Source organism: Camelina sativa, chromosome 15 (assembly GCF_000633955.1).
Source record: "Camelina sativa cultivar DH55 chromosome 15, Cs, whole genome shotgun sequence".
Lineage (NCBI taxonomy): Eukaryota > Viridiplantae > Streptophyta > Magnoliopsida > Brassicales > Brassicaceae > Camelina > Camelina sativa.
This window is the reverse complement of record NC_025699.1, coordinates 3958203-3980786: the sequence shown is the minus strand read 5'-3', so window position 1 is coordinate 3980786 and position 22584 is coordinate 3958203. Positions and strand designations below refer to the sequence as shown.

The following is a 22584-nucleotide window of genomic DNA, read 5'->3' as shown; positions in this document are numbered from 1 at the left end:
AATAAAAGTAAAATCTCTTGTAAGACAAAATATGCAATCACATTAAAAATAAATAAATGAGTGAAGAGTGATTTGAACTTATAATAAGACAAATATGCAATTACATTAAAAGTGAATAAAAGCGTGAAGAGTGAATTGAAAAGAGTATAATGAAAAAAAAAAAATAGTGACAAATTTTTGTAGTAATTTAAAGATTTTTGTAGTAAAACACGCGTGGCGTCAATCTTTTAATTTAATTTCATGCTAATTATATTACACCTAAAAGCAAAAGAAGAAAATCCATGATCCCACAAGTTTTTTTTGGGTCAACAGTTACAAAGAATATTAGATGTCATATTGGTGGAGAAGTGATTGTATTTATTAAATATAAATTAATAATTATTAATTTAAAGATATATACTGTAATTGATTAAATTCTTAAACATTATGAATCTAGAAAATTTAACAAAATAAAATTTGACTTTCAAATGTTATAAATTTTAAGGCTTCTAAATTTGTATTTGTAAAATTTAGAAAACATTATTGATAGTAAATTTTAAATACAATATCAGATTCACTTATACAAATGATATACATAAATTCAAATTTATAAATAATAATATCAATTATCGTATTTTAATAATCTATAAAACTATCAAAATGAAAATGATGCATATCTAGAAATTTAAAACTTCAAAAAAGTTTAGTTAATTTTATAACAAGTTATAGGATATTTAAATATATATGCATCATTTTCAAAAAAATTAGTATATTCAATTGACTTTACTTAATAATATCAGTTGTCGCATACTAATTTTAAGAGATTGGATATTTAAATATATAATCTACTTTACTAAGCTTTTCCGCACTTACCATGCACCTCATCAAGTTTTGCTTTCCCTTAAATCTTATTTTGGGATTATATATTATCAAGATCCGACCGTAAATGTAGTTAATACATAAGATTAATATAAAGAAAAGTACAATCCCTTGTAATAAGACAAAATATGCAATCACATTAAAAATGAATAAATAAGTGAAGAGTGAATTAAACTTATAATAAGACAAATATGCAATCACATTAAAAATGAATAAATAAGTGAAGAGTGAATTAAACTTATAATAAGACAAATATGCAATCACATTAAAAGTGAATAAATAAGTGAAGAGTGAATTAAACTTATAATAAGACAAATATGCAATCACATTAAAAGTGAATAAAAGCGTAAAGAGTGAATTGAAAAGAATTAAAAAGAGTAGAATGGGAAAAAAATAGTGACAGATTTTTGTAGTAATTTAAAGATCTGAAGTAATTCTATCCAAAATCACATCTAAAAATGCCGGAATTGTTTCTACACATTTGGTTGTGAACTTTCAAATAAATTCTCTTTAAATGACATAAACATCATTTACACTTTAAATTGTGGGCTTAGCGTTTGAGGTTCGATTCCCCTTCCAGCAACCACAATTTAAATTTTAATAGTTAATGGGCTCCGCCCAAAAATAATATCAATCTCTAAGCCCAAGTGTATAACATTAATTATGTATTCGGTTTAGCAGATAACCGATTTTTTTCGGTTCGGATCGGTTCGGTTTCAATTATATGCCCACCAGGGCTATTCTAAACATAAATGCAGCAAGCTGTCTATTACAAATTTTATGACTTAACAATTGAATTTGTAAAATTTAAAAAACATTATTCACAATAAATTACAAATATTATAAATATTCACTTATATAAATAACATACATAAATTCAGATTTATAAATAATAATATCAATTATCGTATGTTAATAATTTATAAAGCTATCAAAATGAAAATAACGCATATTTAGAAATTTAAAATTTCAAAAAGTTCAGTTAATTTTACGACATGTTATTGAGTATTTTATATCATTATAATTTGAATCTACAACATAGTTATATAGATATAAGTTGTAGAAAAAAATTATTAATTTATAATATTTATTGAGATTATATTAATTATTTTTGAAATTATAGATGTAAAATATGATCTAATAAATATTATAAATTAATAATTATCGTCAATGTCAAAGTAGTAAAAATAATATTAAAGCACATCACATGTCAAAGTTGAGCAGACTAATATTAAGAGATTAGATATATAAATATATAATCCACTTTACTAAGCTTTTCCGCACTAACCATGTACCACATCAAGTTTTGTTTTTTTTTTTTTTTTCTTTTCTCTGTTACTTTCTTGTTTTTGTTTTAAATTCATCTCTCTAAACTAACATTTTCAAAAAGACTTCTAACTTTTTTTTTTGTAATAATTAACTAACTTTACTATCTTTTCATCGCATTAATTTTCTTTAAATAAATAATGTAATTGTTTTCCCTTAAATTCTATTTCCGGATTATTTATTATCAAGATCTCACCGTAAATATAGTTAATAGACAAGATTAAATATAAAGAAAGGTAAAATCCCTTGTAATAAGACAAATATGCAATCACATTAAAATTGAATCAAAAATATGTAGAGTGAATCTATATATACATTTTTGGAGACATTTATAAAACAAATCCTGAAGTTGGCACTTATTTACAGGCATGCCATTGTCATTAATTGTTTATTTGTTTTTCATTTAATTAATTAATATTAAGTTTTAATTTTGGAAAACAAAATTTCCCACCCTAATACAATTTCTAAAACAATAGAAACAACTCCCTTCATTATTAAGTATTAAGTTTATAATTAATTTTATTAATATTAAGTTTTCAATTTTACAAAACAATAGGAATTAATTTTATAAACACACATAGTATTTTCTTTCTATAAATCACTACTTATTTAATTGTATATTTGTATTTTTTTTGGTATATTTGTATGTTATAGTTCCTATAATATAAAAAAATAAACCTCAATCAAAATATTTTCTACACTAACTAATATATATCTATATTTCTAAGGTTGTACTTTTAAAAAAATACAAATTAAATATTAGTTATTAATATAGTTAATCTACAAACAAATAATATTTTATTAAAAAATTGTTCTGCGGTACACGGCGGGTGAATATCTAGTTGAACTTATTATTAGTGACAGATTTTTGTAGTAATTTAAAGATCTGAAGTAATTCTATCCAAAATCACATCTAAAAATGCCGGAATTGTTTCTTCACATTTTGGTGTGAACTTTCAAAGAAATTCTCTTTAGATGACATAAACATCAAAGCCATCAAAATACTATGTGTGTAATATGATAGAATACATTAGTAACATAAACATCAAAGCCATCAAAATCAAAATACTGAATAACATTAGTAATATAATAGAATAAAGAATTCAATGAACTGAATAACACTAGATTTTAATAGAATCTATAAAAACTATATTTGAATAACAGTAGAGAAACTTGAATTCTTTTAAAACCACGAAATCTTGATATCTTGATGATCCCTTTTCACTTTCACTTTCATGCTCTTATTTCGAGTTCTACTATTGGTCTGCAGTTTAGATTTGATCAGAAAACACCCTCAAATGAATTGAATTGAAAGAAATAAATCTCCAGCTTCAAGGCTTTTGAAACCGTAGCTTACACACAACATCTGACATTAATTCAAAGTTTACACGCTTAAACATTGTCTACCAGTACAGCGTTTGGCCATGGAGATAGCAAAATAGACATAAGATCACACAGGCCATCAATTAAGTCTCTCCTCCTACTAGGCTACTAATACGAACATAGGACGATCTCTTAAATAATGCAATGAAGATTAAAAGACGTTAAGAGATTAGAAACAAGTCTATGGAACTTCTAAATATAACTGCAGCAAGCTGGTTTATCAGTTGTAGAAGACGATGAGGCTTTGTTAGCGTCTTGTTTAGTGATCTTGATCCCTTGGGGCTGCAAATCGACAAAGATAGCCTCAGCAATATATAGAGTTTCATAACCCCGAGTATCAAGTAAGTAGTGTAGATTCACACGTGCTTCTTTACCTCGGCTTTTGTATCGCTTTCTGTGAGTCTTTGCTTTATGTCTTTCGCGATAGAAAGGAAAACCTGCTCGACATTCTGGTTTGTTTTTGCACTCTGCAACAGTTTCCAATTAAACCGGTTTAAGAAAATGAAATCTTAGAACAAACTATGAATGAAGGAAACAAACATGTTATAGATTTTTCCAGCTCACCGTCTCAAAGAATTTGATTCCATACTCATCAGCCAGAGCTTGTCCCTTTGATGTTGGGACAGCCTGTAGAAGAAGGTGCGGCATCAGTATACTATGAAGAAATGTAGCCAAAACATGGTCAAGATTGTGAACAGAGAGAGAGAGTACACAGCAAAATTACCCTTTTGCTTTCGTCCATGTCGGCTTTGTTACCAACCAATATTTTGTTGACACTATCGGACGCATGCTGCTCAATGTTCTTCATCCAGTTCCTAATGTCTAGAGAAACATTTATAGTTAGTTCCCAAAAGTGAGTTTTTTAAGTTCTTGGAATATATAGTTACTGATACAAAGAAAAGCCAGAGACATACTGTTGAAGGATGACTCGTCTGTTACATCATAGACGAGTAATATACCCATAGCTCCTCTGTAGTACGCTGCAAGTAGACAAATGGATCAAAGAGCTTCAAAGATACCACATTTGAACATTACTAACAAGAAAGAAGGTAAAAACTTGGAATGTTGAGTAATCAACAGATTCATACACAAAACGTAAAGAGTGATTTTTTCACTTCACATCCAAGTTACGATAGTCAAATTCAGAGAAGAAAGCAGTTTGAGACCTGTGGTTATAGTTCTAAAACGTTCTTGTCCAGCAGTGTCCCATATCTGCAATTTGATACGCTTGCCATCAAGTTCGACTGTTCTTATCTTGAAGTCGATTCTGGAGAAGATAAGAAAAAAAGCAACTTAGACAAAAGGGTTTTCAACTACCTACAAGATATTCAAAAACAGCCAAAAGAAAGAAAGACAAACCCAATGGTAGTAATGAAACTGGTGGTAAAAGTATCATCCGAGAAACGCAGTAACAAGCAACTTTTTCCCACACCTACACAACACATAAGCACGAAATGAAAAGAACTGAAGTTGTTAGCAAACAGCAATATAAAATTTAACATAGCAACTGATGACTTCTGCAACGTTATCTGAACTACTTTGTATAATCAAGTTACAAAAACAAAGTTTCCTTAGTTCTTCACAACCTTAAAGTATATAAGATTTTGATTCTAAAAATTTCCAATTGAGCTAAATCTTCCAGAACTGACCTACATCGATATTTTAAAGTTCTTCAGAGACTGTACTGTATATCTTTCTTCATCTATACTCTGTCAATTAAATAATACGCTAAACAAAAGATAAAAAGGATTCAAAATCATAAACCCTAATTCGGATCGGCAAAAACAGTCACGAAAGAAGATTCTCAGATAAAAATGGAACAGTCTATGAAAAGCTAGTTTGTCCAATCACTTCTTAAGAGATAGAGAGAGATAGAGGTATCAAACTTACCGCTATCGCCGATGAGGAGGAGCTTGATGAGGTAATCATAGTCCGAACGAGCTCTTGCCGGTGCAACTGCCATCGGAGAAGATAACGGTAATCACTTACCGAGCTCTGCTGTTTTTTTCCCCCCGGAAAATCTCTTCTCGCCGGAGAAAGAAATTTTCCTGGAGAAGACACACAGCCAAAGAGAAAGCAAAAAAGGCGTTTAAAAGCTGCTCATTGGTCGATCATATTTTATTACTTATTTGCTGTTTTAGTCTTTATTTCTCAATTATTCACACTTAAACCCACATAACTTATCAAATCGCTCGATTTCCTTCTTGCTGTCTTGATATAATTGTTTTAGACGTTTTAAAATTAATCACAGTTTCTTACCAAAATTCTTCTTCTTCAAGATATGTTAACACATCTTTTACCAGTGAGTAATAATTCAAAATCAATGAAATAAATAAACGTTGTGGTATGTTTTAGGGACATTAAAAAATAGTTATGGGGTTAAGTGTAAGGAATAAGAAAGATGCAGGGTAGCAAAACTTAAAGAGGTTATGCTGAAGTGCTAAAAGACCATTTGTCTTGCTGTATCTATACGATTATACGTTGTAAGTTGGAGCAATCCAGCCGAGTATCCCCACTATATGTTCACCTTTGAGGCCTCTAAATGCTTAACGAAAACTCGTTCAAATCTATTAATCTGATCATAATTCCATGATTGAAACAGACACGAACCTTCTTAATTCATTGGTATCAGATTTCAAACCTTTGTATGTAAATAAAACCACCAAAAAATATAGGATTAAGACGAATTAAACCCAAAAAAAAAAAAAAAAAGTCACTTCCCTAATATTTCACTGACTCGCGGCCAAAAAAGGCAGATGGATTTTGCAAATTTGCAGCATCACTGAGATATTGTTGAGTTGTTTATAGCTTCTTCGAGGATCCTCCTAGCTTCAGTGTTTAAATCAGCTAATTCACCTGCAGTCTGCATATTCACAACATTGCTATTATACAGCTAATCATACATACCTTCAAAAGCCAAAGATGTTGGTCCGTAGTCGAATTTCAAACTAAGAAAATCCGTTCTCAGTGAGCTTGTGAAAGTGTTTTCAAATGTTTACCTTCCCATATGAGTTTTCTGTCCTTGGTGAAGCCCCAGAACCCAACAAAAATCTAACCACATCAACATGCTCGCCTCTTGCTGCATGATGCAGAGGCTGTCACCAAAGAAACAGATTGTCATGAATCACAATATTAAGAGAGAGAGACAGAATAAGACACTTGAAGATGGAGAATACTTACAGTGTCACCTTCTATATCGGCTGTTTCGATCATTCTCTTCACACATTCAGGACTACTAGCTCGGCTAAAAAGAAGCTGTACTATTTGTAAGTATCCTGTGGAGCTCAAGTTAAACAGAAAGAAGGATAAGCCATAGAATTTAACCATTCCGTGAGACAGAAATACCAAGAGAATGGTAGGGCCATGACCAATTTTACCTCCAGCACAAGCATCATGTAGAGGAATTGCTTCATCTTCATCTTTGACCTCCATACTCGCTCCTCTTTCTAGGAGAAGCTGTGGTAAGAAAATATCATTAGACAATTAATGGGTTTTTTACAAAAATACATTAGCTATCAAAGTCAGTGAGAAATGACAAAGCAAAGAACAGCAAAAGTAGAAAACAACCTGAACACAAGGTAGGTGACCATATAAACACGCCAAGTGAAGTGCCGAGTCATTATCCTCAAGTGGCTCATCGACTCTCCCATTCAAATTGTCTATCAAATTCAGAAAAAGGAACATCATTGACTCTAAACAATTTCATCAAAGGAAGTAGAAAGTGCACACATGAATCTAATAAAATTACTTCTGCCAGATATTCATCAGTTAATAAGAAGTCAGGTCCCATGGCACCCTCAAGAAACAAACAAAACAAAGATAGACAGGAACACACATAGGCAGTTTTCTCCTATCCTTCCTAGCTGAAACTAACCAAATTGAGCAAACAACAAACAACAAACCAGTAAATCTAAAGATGGGAGTCAAATGGAAGATAAAGCCCTTAAGGTAGGTGTCTTAAGAGGAGGAGAAGTGCCGAGTCATTATCCTCAAGTGGCTCATCGACTCTCCCATTCAAATTGTCTATGAAAATTCAGAAAAGGAACATAAACAATTTCATCAAAAACAGCAGAAAGTGCACACATAAATCTGATAAATTTACGTCTGCCAGAAATTCATCAGTTAATAAGAGAACACATAGTCAGGTCCATGGCAGCCTCAATCAACAAAACAGGAACACACATAGGCACGAATTACAGTTTTCTCCTATCCTTCCTAGCTGAAACTAACCAAATTGAGCAAACAACAAACAAACAAGTGAGGTTGCTGGCTAAGATGGGAGTCAAATGAAAGATAAAGCCCTTAAGGTAGGTGTCTTAAGAGAAGGAGAACAACGATGAGACAAAGATCAATGATAGTGAGAAAATTTTGTCGAGAAAACTATACTTTTTCAGAAAGCTCTGGTTTTAAAGATGGCAAATTTATAGTGGTTCCACTAAAAGTTTGAGGCTATACGTCATCTGACAAGCTAATTAAGCAACTACGCAACTCTGAGGATGAAATTGAAATTTGCAGTTCAACTAATCGTAGGGTTTCTCCGCAAACGAGGAAGGAATCTGTTAAAAGCAGAAAGAGAGAGAAGAGGTAAAGGAAGTACCGATGGCAGTGCGCAAGGCGGAAACGTCACCGGACTGAGCAGCGGCGGCCAAGTCACGGAGGTGAGAGGGAAGCTCGGGATCGCTGTCGGAATCAACGCCGTTTTCCTCAAAGAGAGCGTTATCTCCGTCAACAACTTCTTCTTCCATCAAACCATTGCCTTCTCTTGGAACCGCCATTGTAGTAGTTCAGTCAACCTCTCCCTCTCTCTCTCTCTTTATATTCTCTCCACCGTTCAATAAGCTACACACACTCGATTAAATTTTAGGTTTTCTCTTGTTTTTTTTTTTTACAGAATTGGTATATACAGTTACTGTAATTTAACTATAATGGTTTTTAAATTATTATTTATAATTACATGTTAAAAAATCACTTTTACTTTAAAATATCTATTTTTAGTTACGTTTTTTTTTTTGAAATTTCTATATTTTTAATTAAATTGATGTTCTTCTGTCAGATTAGGTCAATAAGATAAGTAATGATGAACGGATAGGAATTAGTTTTTGGTATTGATGAAAATATTAGTATATTATTTTTTTATATTTTATTTTATTAATTTTAACCCATTAAATTGTACAGCAAAATAGAATGTAAAATTTCTTAATTCTTTTTAAAACAACAATTACAAGAATAAATATTAAAAAGTGTTATTAACTTGAGTTGGGTGATAATAACAAATGTTATTTGACAAAATACACCGTTTGTGATATACGAAATTATACATATAACATCCAATCCTTAAGACAAAAAAAAAAAAAATTCTATCAAATGTGTAATACTCTTTACAAAGAGGATCAAAGATTGTTTAATGATAAGGTTTTATATTAATTGTTGTTTACTTTTTAATTTGTAATATATTAGTTGTTTGATGTTATAAATATTTTTTACTTGATCCGATTGCAGAAACCAACTACTTTGCTTTTTTAAAAATCTTCGATAGTAGGGTAAGTCTTGTTTTTTTTTTTTTTTATTAAATTTGTATTGTTTTAGATGTCTTAATCATATACAAGATCATTTAATTTTTGGCAGAAAAAAATTTCTGATGTCAAACAAATCAATTTCATAAGAATGAATTTTTGAATGAGAACACTAGTACAATTTTACTTAAGTTTTGTATTATAAAATTTTATCACATGTAATCATAAAAGACAGTTAAAAACATGAACTGATAGGATTAGAGGTCTATCATTCCTTCGTCAACAATCTACTGATTAACCCCTATCGAGACGTTCTTAAACATATTGTGGCAAGATTGCCTCTCTCTAGGTATCACATGGCAAACAAGATATGCAGCAATATCCGTAGCTTCATAGACGACGGTAGAGTCTTCCAACTGAGATCGCAAAATCACCTCATAGCCACTTCTATACATGTGCTTCTCAAATCATCTAAAGGTGATTTATCCAAGAATAGATGGTACGTTCTCAAGGAAACAAAAACAACTGGTAATAATATGTATCTAACATTTTTCCACCAATTTTTTGAACAAAAATTTCGCGAAAATATATTAATAATCAAACCGTAATTGTTTTTAAAACATGATCAAATATACTAATAACAATTTATTTAATATAAATATGAAATATGTGTATATTAAAAAAACATTTTAATTAAAAATAAATAATATTAACTATATTATATCATCAAATATGATTAAGTAGTATCATATCATCAGATAACTATAATCATATATAACTCATAACCGTTTTAACCATAATTTTTAACCGTTTATTAATCAGCTAAAGTCATGGACGGACCTAGTTACAAGTTAGGGAGGTCACATGACTTGGGTAAATTTTTTAATTTCCCTAATTGTTATTAAGAAAAAAAAACATATTTCTCTATCAATTTTTTTTAATTATATTTTAACCTGGTTAATTTAAAAATTATTCTGGGTCAGTGGTTTATAAACCATAACCATAATAATCGTACCGTAGATGCCTAAACAAAGTAGCAAAAACCGGTCTAAAATCTAAGGATAATAATTAGAGTTTACTTTTTTCATAGGAAAAAAGAAGTAAATATTGTTTTAAGTTAAATCTTTTAGTTGTTATCTAAATCACACAATAAAGAAATTTTCCTATAAAATCTATGAATTTTCAGTTTTTATTTTTATTTTCTTTGGGGGCGGTGGAATATAAGCAAACTTTTGTTAGATAAAATAACAAACCATCTTCATATTAATGAAATTTACCAATTCATCATCAAAAGAAAAAGAAAAAAAAAGGGCAACCATAAACCTTAAGAGGCGATCCATAAACCATGAACGGAGAAGTGCCAATGACGTTGATGATGCTTCCTAATGATTTGGTATTAAACTGCTTAGCCCGGGTTTCGAGATTGTACTATCCGATTCTCTCCTTAGTTTCCCATAGATTCCGCTCTATCCTTGCTTCAACTGAGCTGTACCAAATCCGAAGCCTCTTAGGCCAAACTGAGAGTTGTCTCTATGTGTGCTTAAACATCCCTAGCTACAAGAGCCCACAACAATGGTTCACTCTCTGCCAGATACCAAATAGTTCTAAGAAAGTTTTGATCCCAGTTACATCCCCCAATTCTCCTTCTACGTACCATTCAGATTTTGCAAGGGTTGGTTCTAATATTTATGCCATTGGCGGATTCATAAAAGATGATAATGCATCATCATCTGCTAGCATCATGGTCATGGACTGTCGTTCTCACACATGGCATGAGGCCCCAAGCATGCGTGTCGCACGAGAGTCCCCTTCTGCTTGCGTCCTTGATGGAAAAATATATGTGATAGGAGGCTCCAATGTTCTCGATACAACTCACTGGGTGGAGGTATTCGATACAGTGCATAAAACTTGGGAGTTTGGTTCGTCGTCAAGTCCTGGCGAGAAAATATGTAGCGGTTTTAGGTATCAAAGCGTAGGGTATGATGGAAATGTCTACGTGAAGTGTTTTGAGAGACCAGATGTGACTTACAAGCTGAATAAAGGTAAATGGAGAGCGGCAGACTTCGCTATTAACAGGGGATGGTGGTGCTCATCATCTGATAACCCATCATCTTATTGTGTGATAGAGAACGTGTTATATTGTTATAGCGACGGGATGATCAATTGGTACAACCCGGACCAAAAATGTTGGACATCTTTAAAAGGATTGAACGAATTGAAAAATACGTTAATATCGCTGGACTATCGTTATGTTGATGCCAAAGTGGCGGATTATGGTGGAAAGTTGGCGGTTTCGTGGAAAGAAAATGTGTCTATTAATGAGTACCACCTTCACGGAAAAGTAGTTTATTGTGGGGTAATTGTGCTTGAAAAACACCATGGGAATATTTGGGGAACGCTTGAGTGGTATGACGCTGTGTATGCAACCACCGAGCCAGATGTGTATGATGTAGCACATGTTCTTGCTGTTACACTTTGATGAATATGTCATAATTAATCATGTGAACATTGAACCATTCATCGTTTTGATATATATATTTTCTGTCTCTGAGTTTGTTGTTTACCATTGAGTCAGATGTGTTTTTATTTGATCAATTAAATGCGCAAATTTACTATTGTTCTTTTCTATCTCCACATCATCTTAGTTAGTATAACTCTTCTAAAGATAACATTCTTTACTAAGGTAATTAGAAATTCCTTCACGAAAACTTTTGTTGGAAACTAGTTTATTCCACATTATGAAATGAATCCTGCATACACTAGTAACACAGAGGGAGGAAAAAAAGTGACAAAACAAGAAAACTAAAATTGGATTTGAGATAGTTAGTAACACAAGCTACAAACATCCAGTATATATAATTCAAATTTTACAAAATTTAAAGTGCCCTTCCACGGAAAAAAAAAAAAATAGAAAGAAGATCACAAACACATTCTTAGTACTAACATATTCTCTGATAGTAAACAGCTCACTTCTCTCTACTTCTCTGAGCAATCAGAATTTTGAACCCATGATCTCTCAAAACAAAAACAAATCGTAGTTTGAAAAAGGAAAATTAATAGTAAACGATTTGATTAAATGAGAACAAACAAACAAAAAAGTGAAAGAATAATACCCTTTTTGATCAATCTAGGAAGTGATCATATGATCTTCTTCTCCTGCTCTGTCTCGATCCGCCGCTGCTTTTGCTAATCTCTTCCATGTATATTGCCGTTGTTCGTCCACTTGTTTAGATTTCGCTTGTTTCTCTTCATACTGCCTCTGGCATTCTTCAAAGAGTTCAGGATCCATCTCCATGAACATTTTCTTGATATTTGTCGTTAGACCATGAACTGCTTGGTTCCAGTGAGACTGGATGTTCTTCTCCAATGCAGGGTATATGATTGGAAGGATCACGCTTCGGTTCTGCGCGATTAGACCCACAATGTGCTCGTTGTTCCACAAGAACAGTGCCCGTTCTGCAACCTGTGTCAGATTTTTGAGATATGTATGTAAACAATTAGGCAAAACCCACAAAAAAATTATCGAATTAATTGAGAGATTGCAAAAAGACATAATACGAAACTTGTGTAATTGCTACTTGCTAGCAATAAGTGAGAATTAATCAGACTTGTGATTACAACCAAGGAGATCAAACATGCTTCAGTCTAATCACACAAATGGATACCCCATAGGAAAAGATGCTCATGTCTCCTTTTTCCTGCTATACTCCAAGTAAAAGCATTGTGCAGCGGAAATCAATGACTCGTGTATAAAGCAAAAGCAACATTAAGTTTGAAAGACTGTATCATGGAAAATGCAGATGATTGAAGAATCCAAGGATTTAATCAGAGTAGTAGCTATCAACAGCATGAGATAACCCATCAACATAATGAGAGCAGTGCCAACAACATCATTATAATAATGTTGTGAAATGAAACTGAACAGTGTGGCAAAAATGAAGAAAGAGGCAAAGCAAGGAGAAAAAGAAAAAACATGCACCATAAACTTAATAAAGCATTGGCAACGAATTTCATGACTCGTGAATTAAGCAAAAGCAACAGTGCCAACACATTCAGAGAGTTAAGTTGGAAATGACTAATGATCTAAGATCCATGGATTTAATCAGAGATTTAATCAGAGCAGTAGCTATCAGCAGCATGAAAAAGCGCCATCAACTGAATGATGCCAACAACATCATTCTAAAAATTTCTGAAATGAAATTCAGCATTGTGGCAGAAATGGAGAAAGACGCAAGCAAAAAGTTAAAAAACAATTTGCACCATAAACTTGACGAAGCACTAAAGTTGCATTCTTTTCCAGGTGGATGAATCAGACCAGAGTCAAACGAACTTGACTTGAAGGTGAGAGGAATACAGGACACTAGCACGCAACACGGAATATACAATGCATCAATATGCTTAATATATCGTGACTTCTTGCGCAGAGAACGGTAAATAACAAAATCTCTTTATTTAAGGTGATATGCATAGACGAGAGCCCTCCATGACGAGATCAAAATGAAAAACCAACTCATACTAACCTGAAAGTGAGAGCTCGTGAGGCAGCGACCAATCTGTTGGAATAATGGAACCATGCAACGCTGGAACTCGACAGGTTGTGTTGCCTCAAGAACTTCTTCAAGTTCTCCAAGGAAGAGATTCTCCTTTGCGCAGTTTGTCACGGGCCAGTACTTTAACAATCCCCTGATTACTGTATCCGCAAGCTTATAATCTTTCTCCACAAACTGAACGATGCAATAAGATAACTGCTGATGATATACAACAATTGGTTTTGGCTTATGCAAAGGTATCAACACCCTGATTAAGAATAGCTTGTGCTCCTCCTTCATAGGCAACGCAAACCCGTTAATGATACTACCTAGAATCTCCAAGAGTTCCCCAATCCCACTGTGTCTCTCTGTCTCATAAACAAACCTATAGAATATGTTGTTGATTGCTTTCCTAATAAAGGGCCTGTGAACCATAAACTTGCCATAAATCCTATGAAGAATCGTTTTCAAATACTCCCTCTCTCTCGGGTCCTCAGAATCAAACAAGTCAAGCAACTTCAACACAAAAGAATGGTCGATATACCTTTTAGCCACCTTTGTATCCGTGTCAGTCGAAACAACATATCTCAGTAGCAACTCGTAAACTAGCTGCAAATGAGGCCAAGAAGGTTCCAAATAAGGTTCCTCTTCCTCAGGATCAGCAGGCTCTTGACCCGTATTCTCATGTGAAGCTGGAGGGAGACACCGGAATATATTAACAGAAACCATCTTAATCATTTCTTCCTGACACGACTCAGAGATCTTACTAGACCCAGACTGTATAAAATCAACCAGCTCCAACAACGTTTGCCTCTTAATCTCCTTCTCTCTGGCGTTGTTCTTAACCGTGTCAGTGAAATCGAACAGGAAACAGCAATTCTGAAGTTTCCTCAAGAACAAGGTTTGCCTCTCTGAAACAGGCACATCTCTGAACAAAGGGAGTGGCTCCACGGAGCTCAAAGGCGGAGTAGCCGTCACAGGAGACAGAGACGAATTAACCAATGCACCACCACGAGACGCGTGACTAACAACGACATTGGAGCCAGGAGCAGGAGGACCAATCCCATAACTAGAAGGTTCATTAGCTTCGGATTTAGAGGGCTTTCGATGCCCACCTTTCATTATTTTCCTTAACATGGCTTACGCAACTAAGAAGCTAAAAAGAAGCACACTTCAACTTTTGCTCCCCCAAAACCAAACTAGAAACCCTAAGTTCCCAAGCCGAGGAGAGATTTCACTATAAGCTAATTAAGGAGCTCAGAATTGAATCAGCATGCAACAGAGGACGAATTAAAAACACTGAGCATTCAGATTCGAGAAGAAATTATTAGATGTGGCTTCCACTCTAAGCCTCTATTGGATCAAAGGCTCCTCATTTTCGTAATCCCGCGGTTAAAGATGTGACCAAAGAAGGAGAGAAATGGTTACCGGAATGATGTTATCGGAGATCTGAGGTGGTGAAAATCAGAACATTAGACTGATAGAAGAAATCTTTCTCGGAGTATAATAAGATTGTTGATCGGACGGCTAAAATTTCCCGGCGATCAAATCAGGAAGAGAGCGAGAGAGAGAGAAGAGAGAGATAGCCGAAAGGGAACAAAGGGACTAAAATCAAAATAGATACAGATAAAAAATTTACACTTCAAGTGCCTATTGATTTCTATTTACTTAATTTTTGCCCACTTATTTCGTTTATTATATAACTCTCTCTCTTATTTTCAAAAAGGCATCTCTAATTTCGCATTATAAAAAATATATATATAATTTTCGCTTCACATTATATTCTTTATCTTAAACTTTAAGTTAAAACTTCGGATTTAGAGACCACGAAAAAAGTAGGAGAGTACAAATGTAAGTTTTGATTTAGGATATGAATTTAGTGACAAACAATTTAATGATTTTAAAATTTTATATTATTTGAAAGAAAAAAATCTTAAAATATGAACAAAGATAGTCTCTGATTTCATATCTAACTTTATCTATTTTGCTGGTTGTTCGTCTGGTTATTGGCGTTCGTGAACTATTTGACTCACGTATCCAAAGTCATCTATGTTGGTTTCGTCCAACAACACCACCCACGTGGTAATCATAGAAATATTTAGAATTATCTTGTAATCGGCAATCTGATTATATATGATCTACTTATCATCCGTATTTAAATTATGTTTTGTGCTATTAATTTTTTTTATGTTATCTCACGTTTTAGATAATGTTCCCAGTATGGCATTTTGAACTATCACTCTATGATCTTATTCTTATCTAATTATCTCTTGGTGTTTGAACATCTTTTTTCTTCTAAATCTAATTATGTTTCTTGATCTTGGTGGAAGTAGCGGCTAATAGTGTAGTTACAAAATAAAGTCTATCATTTGTTATATTTTGTCGTTATCTTCTCTTAAATATTTTGTGGACATGTTTTTTTAATCAAATTTAAGATCACAATATTACTACTTTTTCTTTGTTTCCCATTTGATATATTTGCCATGTATTTGGCTACCATGATAACAAAAACTATTAAAATGGTCTTTGACTATATAAATGTCATTTGATCAATTTCTAATTCAGCAATTGTCCTTCTTATTCAAAAATTTATTTGAAATATTTCATTGCTTTCCCTACCATTACCTCTTTGTGAGAATTTATAATCGAAGTTCAAAATATTGGTTGGCAACGATTTAAATGCCAATTTTTTATGTTTAAATTTTTCGCTGAAAAACTAGTATTATTAAATTACTCAATTTTATTTCATGTCATATATGGCAAAAGTAGATAATATAAGTAATTCAAAATTACTAAAACTAAATTTGTTATAATTAATAACAATAATTTGTACCAAATAAACTAAACCAAATCCAAATTTTGTGTAATTAGATCAAATAAACAGATAATTCATTAATATTCATCTAATGTATTTTCATCAAGATTGAAAAACTAAAAGTATTTTGCAAACAAAAATTCAAATTATCGATATATTCTAAATTTGAAAATTGCAAATCAATGTTATCAACTCAATAGTAACTTTATCAATATAAGTTAATGAATTAAAGATTGTGTGCATAAAAAAAAAGTCTGAATTAGAGCAAACTAAACCGATTTGAATTAAAAATTGGCCAATACATATCTGCTTTATGCAAATATCTATATAAACTTCTAGTTTCATCAAGATTAAAAACTAAGAGTTTTTTGTAAACAAAAATTCAAAATTTTCGATACATTCTAACTCTGGAAATTGTAAATCAATGATATCAACTCAACAGTAAATTTATTAATGTATAAGAAAATGAATTAAGGATTGTATGCATAAAAAAACCTGAATTGAACCAAACTAAACCGATTTGAATCAAAAATTGGCCAACCCATATCTATTTTCTGCCAATATATATACAAACTCCCAATTTCATCAAGATTAAAAACTAAGAGTATTTTGCAAACAAAAAAATCAAAACTCTCGGTACATTCTAACTTTGAAAATTGCAAATAAATGTTATCAACTCAATAGTAATTTTATCAATGTATAAAGAAAGGAATTAATGATTGTGTGCATAAAAAAAATGAATTCTAGACCAAACTACACCGATTTGAATGAAAATTGGATCAATTTATATCTAATTTATGCAAATATCTATACAAACTCCCAATTTCATCAATATTAAAAACAAAAAATCAAAACTGTGGTATATTCTAACTTTGAAAATTGAAAATCAATGCTATCAACTTAATAGTAAATTTATTAAGGTATTAAGAAAGGAATTAATGATTGTGTGCATAAAAACTGAATATTGGAACAAACTAAGTCGATTTGAATCAAAATTGGTCAATTCATATCTAATTTATGCAAATATCTATACAAACTCCCAATTTCATCAAGATTAAAAACTAAGAGTATTTTGTAAAAAAAAAAAAAAAAAATTGTTGATACATTATAACTCTGAATATTACAGATCTATGTTATCAACTTAATAGTTAATTTATCAGTTTATAAGGAAATAAATTAAGGATTGTGTACATTAAAAAAAAAACTGAATTGAACCAAATTAAACCAATTTGAATAAAAAAAATTGGTTAATTTATATATATTTTATGCAAATATCTATACAGACTCTCATTTTCATCAAGATTAAAAGCTAAGAGTATTTCGCAAACAAAAATTTAATATTATCGGTACATTCTAACTCCAAAAACTGCAAATGATTGCTATCAAATTAATAGTAAATTTTATTAATGTATAAAGAAAGAAATTAAAGATTGTGTGAATAGAAAAACTGAATTAAACCATTTGAATCAAAAATTGCTTAATCCAAAAATTGGTCAATTCATATCTATTTTGACAAATATCTATACAAATTTCCACTTTAGCTACTAAAACTGAAATTTCATATGAGTAAAAAACAATAATTTGTACTGAACAAACCAAACCAAATCCAGTTTTGTGCAATTAGATCAAATCAACTTAAATTTATTACAATATATATAATCAAGAGATTTTTGCAAATAAAAATTCAAAATAGTCTGTACATTCTAAATCGTGATAAATGCAAATCAATGTTATCAACTCTAGTAAATTTACCAATGTATCAGGATTGTGTGCACAGAAAAAAAACTAAATTGAACCAAACTAAACCGATTTGAATTAACAATTGGTCGAGCTAAAAAATTGAATGGTAAAACAATTCTTATACCAGTATATAAACCAATTTAAACCGGTAAAATGAACCGTTATGCGCTTCAACTCTAGTAAAACCGGGAGCTTGATTTCTTTAGATTTCAGGTAGTATAGGGAGCAAAGTCTTGTTAGATCATCAAATAAGGTTGTTGAAGATAATGAGGGTAAGAAGAAAGAGTTGAAAGTGTCCAGCATAGATTTCATGGGGCTTGGCTTTGCTGATAAGAGAAGCACAAGAGGGCTTCTAGTTCTAGCGGGACTTGTTCCTGTTGTAGACTATCTTCCTGAAGGAGACTTACCTGAGGTGGAGTTTATTGTTGGTGATAAAAACTAGAAGGAGATGGAAACTCTGATGTGTATAAGCCCAAAGTTTCTACATGGATAGCAACATCCCCAAGACGGTATGTGATTGGCCCATCTAAATAGATGTCTTATGCAACTGAATTAGTTGTACCTAAGAACTCAAAGGGGAAAAAAGTTGCTTGTCCAATGATGTTAAGTTAGGATAATAGAGCCAATTACTCCAGATTATTAAAGGTAGGAGTAACATAAAGGTTCAAATACAGATAGCTCTTCGAATTGTTTGAGTAATTCGTTTCTTGTTGATGATATGCAAAATTTTATCATGTATATGTCCTACAACACTAAGTTTTCCAAATTCCAAGTAGCATTTTCACTAGGTTTCTGAAACAACTTGAACCTCTAAAAGACTAAAACTAATCCATTCATGTTCATGAGCTTGGGGCTAATTTTAGCTATAAGAATTTGCATCTTAACTTTGTTTGAATGTATACTTTCCTGAGGACAGAGATATATACTTTTCTTTTTGTTTAAGTTTGGTGGTGGAAGGACTCTCCAACCGGGTGATTCAGTTGAAACCGCTGAAGAGAGGATTGTGAGAGAAGCACAGACAATAAAAAATGCTCGCTGCCTACAAGAAATCAATCGGACTGAATATTGATCCCAAACTCAAACTTGAGTGTGAGAAGGTACTCCAAAGACATTTTTGTTCTTCATTGAGGACAGACCTGATGCTGAAGTCAATTTGGATGTAATATCACACAAAAGGAATCTCATTTACAGAGCAAATTTGCTCTCAATGAGAATGCTCCAAGCTATATCTTATAAATTTTAAGTTGCTGTCTTTAGAACCTTACTTATAGATCAAAAAGAGCAAAGATGTGGGTTCAACTGAAACTATGACTCCTGATTTCTCAAGCAGATTCTCTTATTGTAAATATTTAGATTTACACGTTGCCACATTTTCTAGAAATTTTATTAAAAAATTGATTTGAGTGGAGAAAAACTATAAAGAAATATATACTTTATCTACAGGCATGTTCTGCATCTATTTGTGCATCAAGATAGCTAGAAATTAGGATCGTTTAGCTCATCATCTACTTCTTCCGTTAATTTTAATACTTTCTTTATTATAACAGGCAATAGACAAGGAGAACTCGCTTATGGATTCGGGGAAACTCAAGGAAGCTTTGCCATACTATGAAAAGATCATGGAGAAAATAGTTTTTTTAAGGTAATTTCTCCAAATCTGTTTTTTTACTTCATGTCTATGTTTCTGCATTAATCTACTGATACAACTATTCTTCTACATATGCCTTTCTGAATGCATGAGGCTTCTTTACTATCTATCCGCAGCATGTATGTGGAGCAAAGAATCCAACTATCTTATATAACAACCAACCATACAATCAATAAGGGTTTAAGAACCTAATTATTTTGCATCATTAGTTCCATGACCTTGTTATGTGATATTCTATCGACATCTTAATCCATTGATCCACCCAGGCCCGGCCCACCCCTAAAGCAACTAAAGCATGTGCTTTAGGCCACCAAATACATACTAACTATTTGTATTACTTAACAAAATATTTCTTAGCTGAGTTGGTTATCTACTAGTAGAATAAGTTTCTTATCACGGGTTCGAATCTCCAAATAGGCAACATTTGTATTTTTTTTATTGTATGTAATTATGTATCATATAGTTAATGTATATTTATAACATACCATAAATAAAAAATGCTTTAGGCCTCCTCGACCATAGGACCGGCCCTGGATCCACCTAGTCCTAGATACCAAAAGAAGTAGTTATTCAGAAGGTGATATTACTTGTAATTTCTAAAGTTCGCTCCAGTAGATGTGACCTTAACTAGGTACGAGTTTAGTTGTGCAGAGTGAGCTTCATGGACAAGCGGCTTTGCAGTGGTCTATCTGTCAGGATTCACTTCGAAAGTAAGTTTTTCTCTCTTTTCATTTCTCTTGATGCAACTACAGGGTGACAATTATTTCTTCATGAATATATGACTTTTTAATAGCCTCATATAAATTTGTATTTGTAAATCTTTGTCCCAAATCTCTCAAGCTCTAAAACTCCCGAAGGAAACCACAAAATACTTGAAGCTTCCCTGTTATACGTACCAAGTTGGTGGTCATTTGCGAATGTTCTAACAACCTAGTCCTAGATACCAAAAGAAGTAGTTATTCAGAAGGTGATATTACTTGTAATTTCTAAAGTTCGCTCCAGTAGATGTGACCTTAACTAGGTACGAGTTTAGTTGTGCAGAGTGAGCTTCATGGACAAGCGGCTTTGCAGTGGTCTATCTGTCAGGATTCACTTCGAAAGTAAGTTTTTCTCTCTTTTCATTTCTCTTGATGCAACTACAGGGTGACAATTATTTCTTCATGAATATATGACTTTTTAATAGCCTCATATAAATTTGTATTTGTAAATCTTTGTCCCAAATCTCTCAAGCTCTAAAACTCCCGAAGGAAACCACAAAATACTTGAAGCTTCCCTGTTATACGTACCAAGTTGGTGGTCATTTGCGAATGTTCTAAGATATCCTCAAAAGTAGTCTTGTTGACTACTGGTTAGTATTTATGGGCTCATGTGCCTTAAACTCTTATTGTGGAGTGACTGACAGGGAAGATAAGGCAAGGGGCATGTATGAGAAGCTTCTATCCGACCCAATACCGAGAGTGAGCAAGAAGCGAGGCAGTTCATGTTCAGTTTCCAGGTAACTCAAAAACACTCCCAGAAGTATTATACCTACTAATCACAACGAGCAAGATAAGTTGTGTAACACAACTTGTGTTTTCTCTCTGACTAAGATCCGACAAGAGCCATTCAACTCTATTCGTTTTGCTTATTGTGTGCTTAACGATAAAAAAGTGTTGGCTTCTCGCAGTGTTTTCTATCATCTGGTTTTGGCAAACAGTTTCTCTTAAACATGTGAGGGTTTTTCTTAAACTTGTAGGCAATGGAGATGCTGAATGTTAAAGGGGTCGAGCTTCATGGAGGGAAACACTGGTTATCAGAACTACTTTGAAGCCTTTGTCAAAGATAATGTGAATTACAAAGCGCAAGAGGATAATGAAAGAGAGGCAATGGGTATAGATGAGACTCTCATCATGAGAGTATGAGACACTCCTATATGTGATTCTGCTTGCGTCTCCGATTTTAATGGTCTTTATTGTGGCTGCACAGAGAGGGAATATGCACTGAAACGCACAAATTCTTGTCAACTTCTTACATGTAAGTGTTGTAAATACAATATAGGTAATGTGATGCAACGCAACTAAGTTAGTCATTGTTTGATTTGCATCTATATTATTGACATTAATTAAAATATATATTTTATTACAGTTAAGGATCATCATCATGCACACAAAGTTTTTCTTGTTAATTAGAAGAACATAACAGAAGATGAGAATCAAACTCCAAAAGAATAAATAAACAAAGCCAGTTGATCCTAGTAATAATAATAATAACATTAAGTTGATTTTTTTTTGGACAACCATGAATTTTCATTCAAATTAAGACCCATAAAGGGTTGAGTTCTTACAGCATAAAATCAGATAGACATAAAATGATAAAGATAAGGGCTCCATGAGCTTAACAAAAGGATTTTCACATTGAAAAAGTTCTGAGAAGTCTATTGGAACCAGAGCGGATTCGTTCTTGAAGTCAGGCTTCACGAGATCCTCGACCACCTGGTGGTCATGAGCGGCTCTAGCGGCTGATACCGATGAGCTTTTAAAGGGGTGTTCCATGGAGGGAATGGTTGAGGGTTTTTTCGCCAACTTGAGAGTGGTCAATGGCATGAGATGGTTTAAGCTTTGACAAGCATACCTCAAGGATGTAGATGAAGCTGTAGTCGGGGATCGCAGGCAGAGGGTGTCAAACCATAACAAAGCAGGTGGGTCATCCCTCTCATGGCAATGGAGTTAAATAAATTCCACACAAAGCTTGTTATCAGTTTGGACCTGGGAAGTGGAAACAGACCCAAGCTTT

At 32.8% G+C, this 22584-nt stretch overlaps 4 protein-coding genes and 1 pseudogene across 6 annotated transcripts; 2 read left to right on the top strand and 3 right to left on the bottom strand.

Annotated features, from left to right (window-relative positions):
* Positions 3493 to 6014, bottom strand: LOC104745167 (ras-related protein RABE1e). 2 transcript variants are annotated; one of them, XM_019237414.1, is made up of 8 exons: positions 5458 to 5496; positions 4923 to 4999; positions 4734 to 4834; positions 4482 to 4547; positions 4292 to 4389; positions 4132 to 4194; positions 3942 to 4034; positions 3493 to 3849 (listed from the first exon to the last, which is right to left on the bottom strand). In XM_019237414.1, exons 1-8 carry the CDS (start codon positions 5494 to 5496, stop codon positions 3760 to 3762), a joined length of 627 nt encoding a protein of 208 aa, XP_019092959.1. In that variant the 3' UTR covers positions 3493 to 3759. The 2 variants fall into 2 exon arrangements, with proteins under 2 accessions (XP_019092959.1, XP_010464649.1); XM_010466347.2 differs by having other exon boundaries at positions 3498 to 3849; positions 4927 to 4999; positions 5458 to 6014.
* On the bottom strand, positions 6114 to 8415 carry LOC104745166 (tankyrase-2-like). The gene is made up of 6 exons (XM_010466346.2): positions 8165 to 8415; positions 7135 to 7226; positions 6945 to 7023; positions 6748 to 6842; positions 6567 to 6662; positions 6114 to 6430 (listed from the first exon to the last, which is right to left on the bottom strand). Exons 1-6 carry the CDS (start codon positions 8340 to 8342, stop codon positions 6347 to 6349), a joined length of 624 nt encoding a protein of 207 aa, XP_010464648.1. The 5' UTR covers positions 8343 to 8415; the 3' UTR covers positions 6114 to 6346.
* LOC104748095 (F-box/kelch-repeat protein At4g23580-like) lies at positions 10426 to 11559 on the top strand. The gene is made up of 2 exons (XM_010469785.1): positions 10426 to 10614; positions 10672 to 11559. Exons 1-2 carry the CDS (start codon positions 10426 to 10428, stop codon positions 11557 to 11559), a joined length of 1077 nt encoding a protein of 358 aa, XP_010468087.1.
* Positions 11908 to 15237, bottom strand: LOC104745165 (serine/threonine protein phosphatase 2A 57 kDa regulatory subunit B' beta isoform-like). Of its 2 annotated transcripts, XR_760709.2 has the most exons (3): positions 13601 to 15237; positions 12644 to 12781; positions 12464 to 12543 (listed from the first exon to the last, which is right to left on the bottom strand). XR_760709.2 is itself a non-coding variant. In XM_010466345.2 (2 exons), exons 1-2 carry the CDS (start codon positions 14744 to 14746, stop codon positions 12208 to 12210), a joined length of 1482 nt encoding a protein of 493 aa, XP_010464647.1. In that variant the 5' UTR covers positions 14747 to 15230; the 3' UTR covers positions 11908 to 12207. The 2 variants fall into 2 exon arrangements, 1 of the variants encoding a protein (XP_010464647.1); XM_010466345.2 differs by lacking the exon at positions 12644 to 12781 and having other exon boundaries at positions 11908 to 12543; positions 13601 to 15230.
* Positions 18142 to 21795, top strand: LOC104748094 (annotated as a pseudogene).

Excerpts from the sequence above, each read along its gene's own strand:
- LOC104745167 (XM_010466347.2), bottom strand. The coding sequence starts at position 5,530 with ATGGCAGTTGCACCGGCAAGAGCTCGTTCGGACTATGATTACCTCATC. Across the intron at positions 4,835-4,926 it reads AGTTTCATTACTACCATTGG|AATCGACTTCAAGATAAGAA; the intron begins GTTTGTCTTTCT and ends TATCTTCTCCAG. Across the intron at positions 4,035-4,131 it reads GAATCAAATTCTTTGAGACG|AGTGCAAAAACAAACCAGAA; the intron begins GTGAGCTGGAAA and ends AAACTGTTGCAG.
- LOC104745166 (XM_010466346.2), bottom strand. The coding sequence starts at position 8,342 with ATGGCGGTTCCAAGAGAAGGCAATGGTTTGATGGAAGAAGAAGTTGTT. Across the intron at positions 7,024-7,134 it reads GTCACCTACCTTGTGTTCAG|CTTCTCCTAGAAAGAGGAGC; the intron begins GTTGTTTTCTAC and ends TTCTTACCACAG. Across the intron at positions 6,431-6,566 it reads CAGAAAACTCATATGGGAAG|ACTGCAGGTGAATTAGCTGA; the intron begins GTAAACATTTGA and ends GTGAATATGCAG.
- LOC104748095 (XM_010469785.1), top strand. The coding sequence starts at position 10,426 with ATGAACGGAGAAGTGCCAATGACGTTGATGATGCTTCCTAATGATTTG. Across the intron at positions 10,615-10,671 it reads AAACTGAGAGTTGTCTCTAT|ATACCAAATAGTTCTAAGAA; the intron begins GTGTGCTTAAAC and ends ACTCTCTGCCAG.
- LOC104745165 (XM_010466345.2), bottom strand. The coding sequence starts at position 14,746 with ATGTTAAGGAAAATAATGAAAGGTGGGCATCGAAAGCCCTCTAAATCC. Across the intron at positions 12,544-13,600 it reads TCACGAGCTCTCACTTTCAG|GTTGCAGAACGGGCACTGTT; the intron begins GTTAGTATGAGT and ends AATCTGACACAG.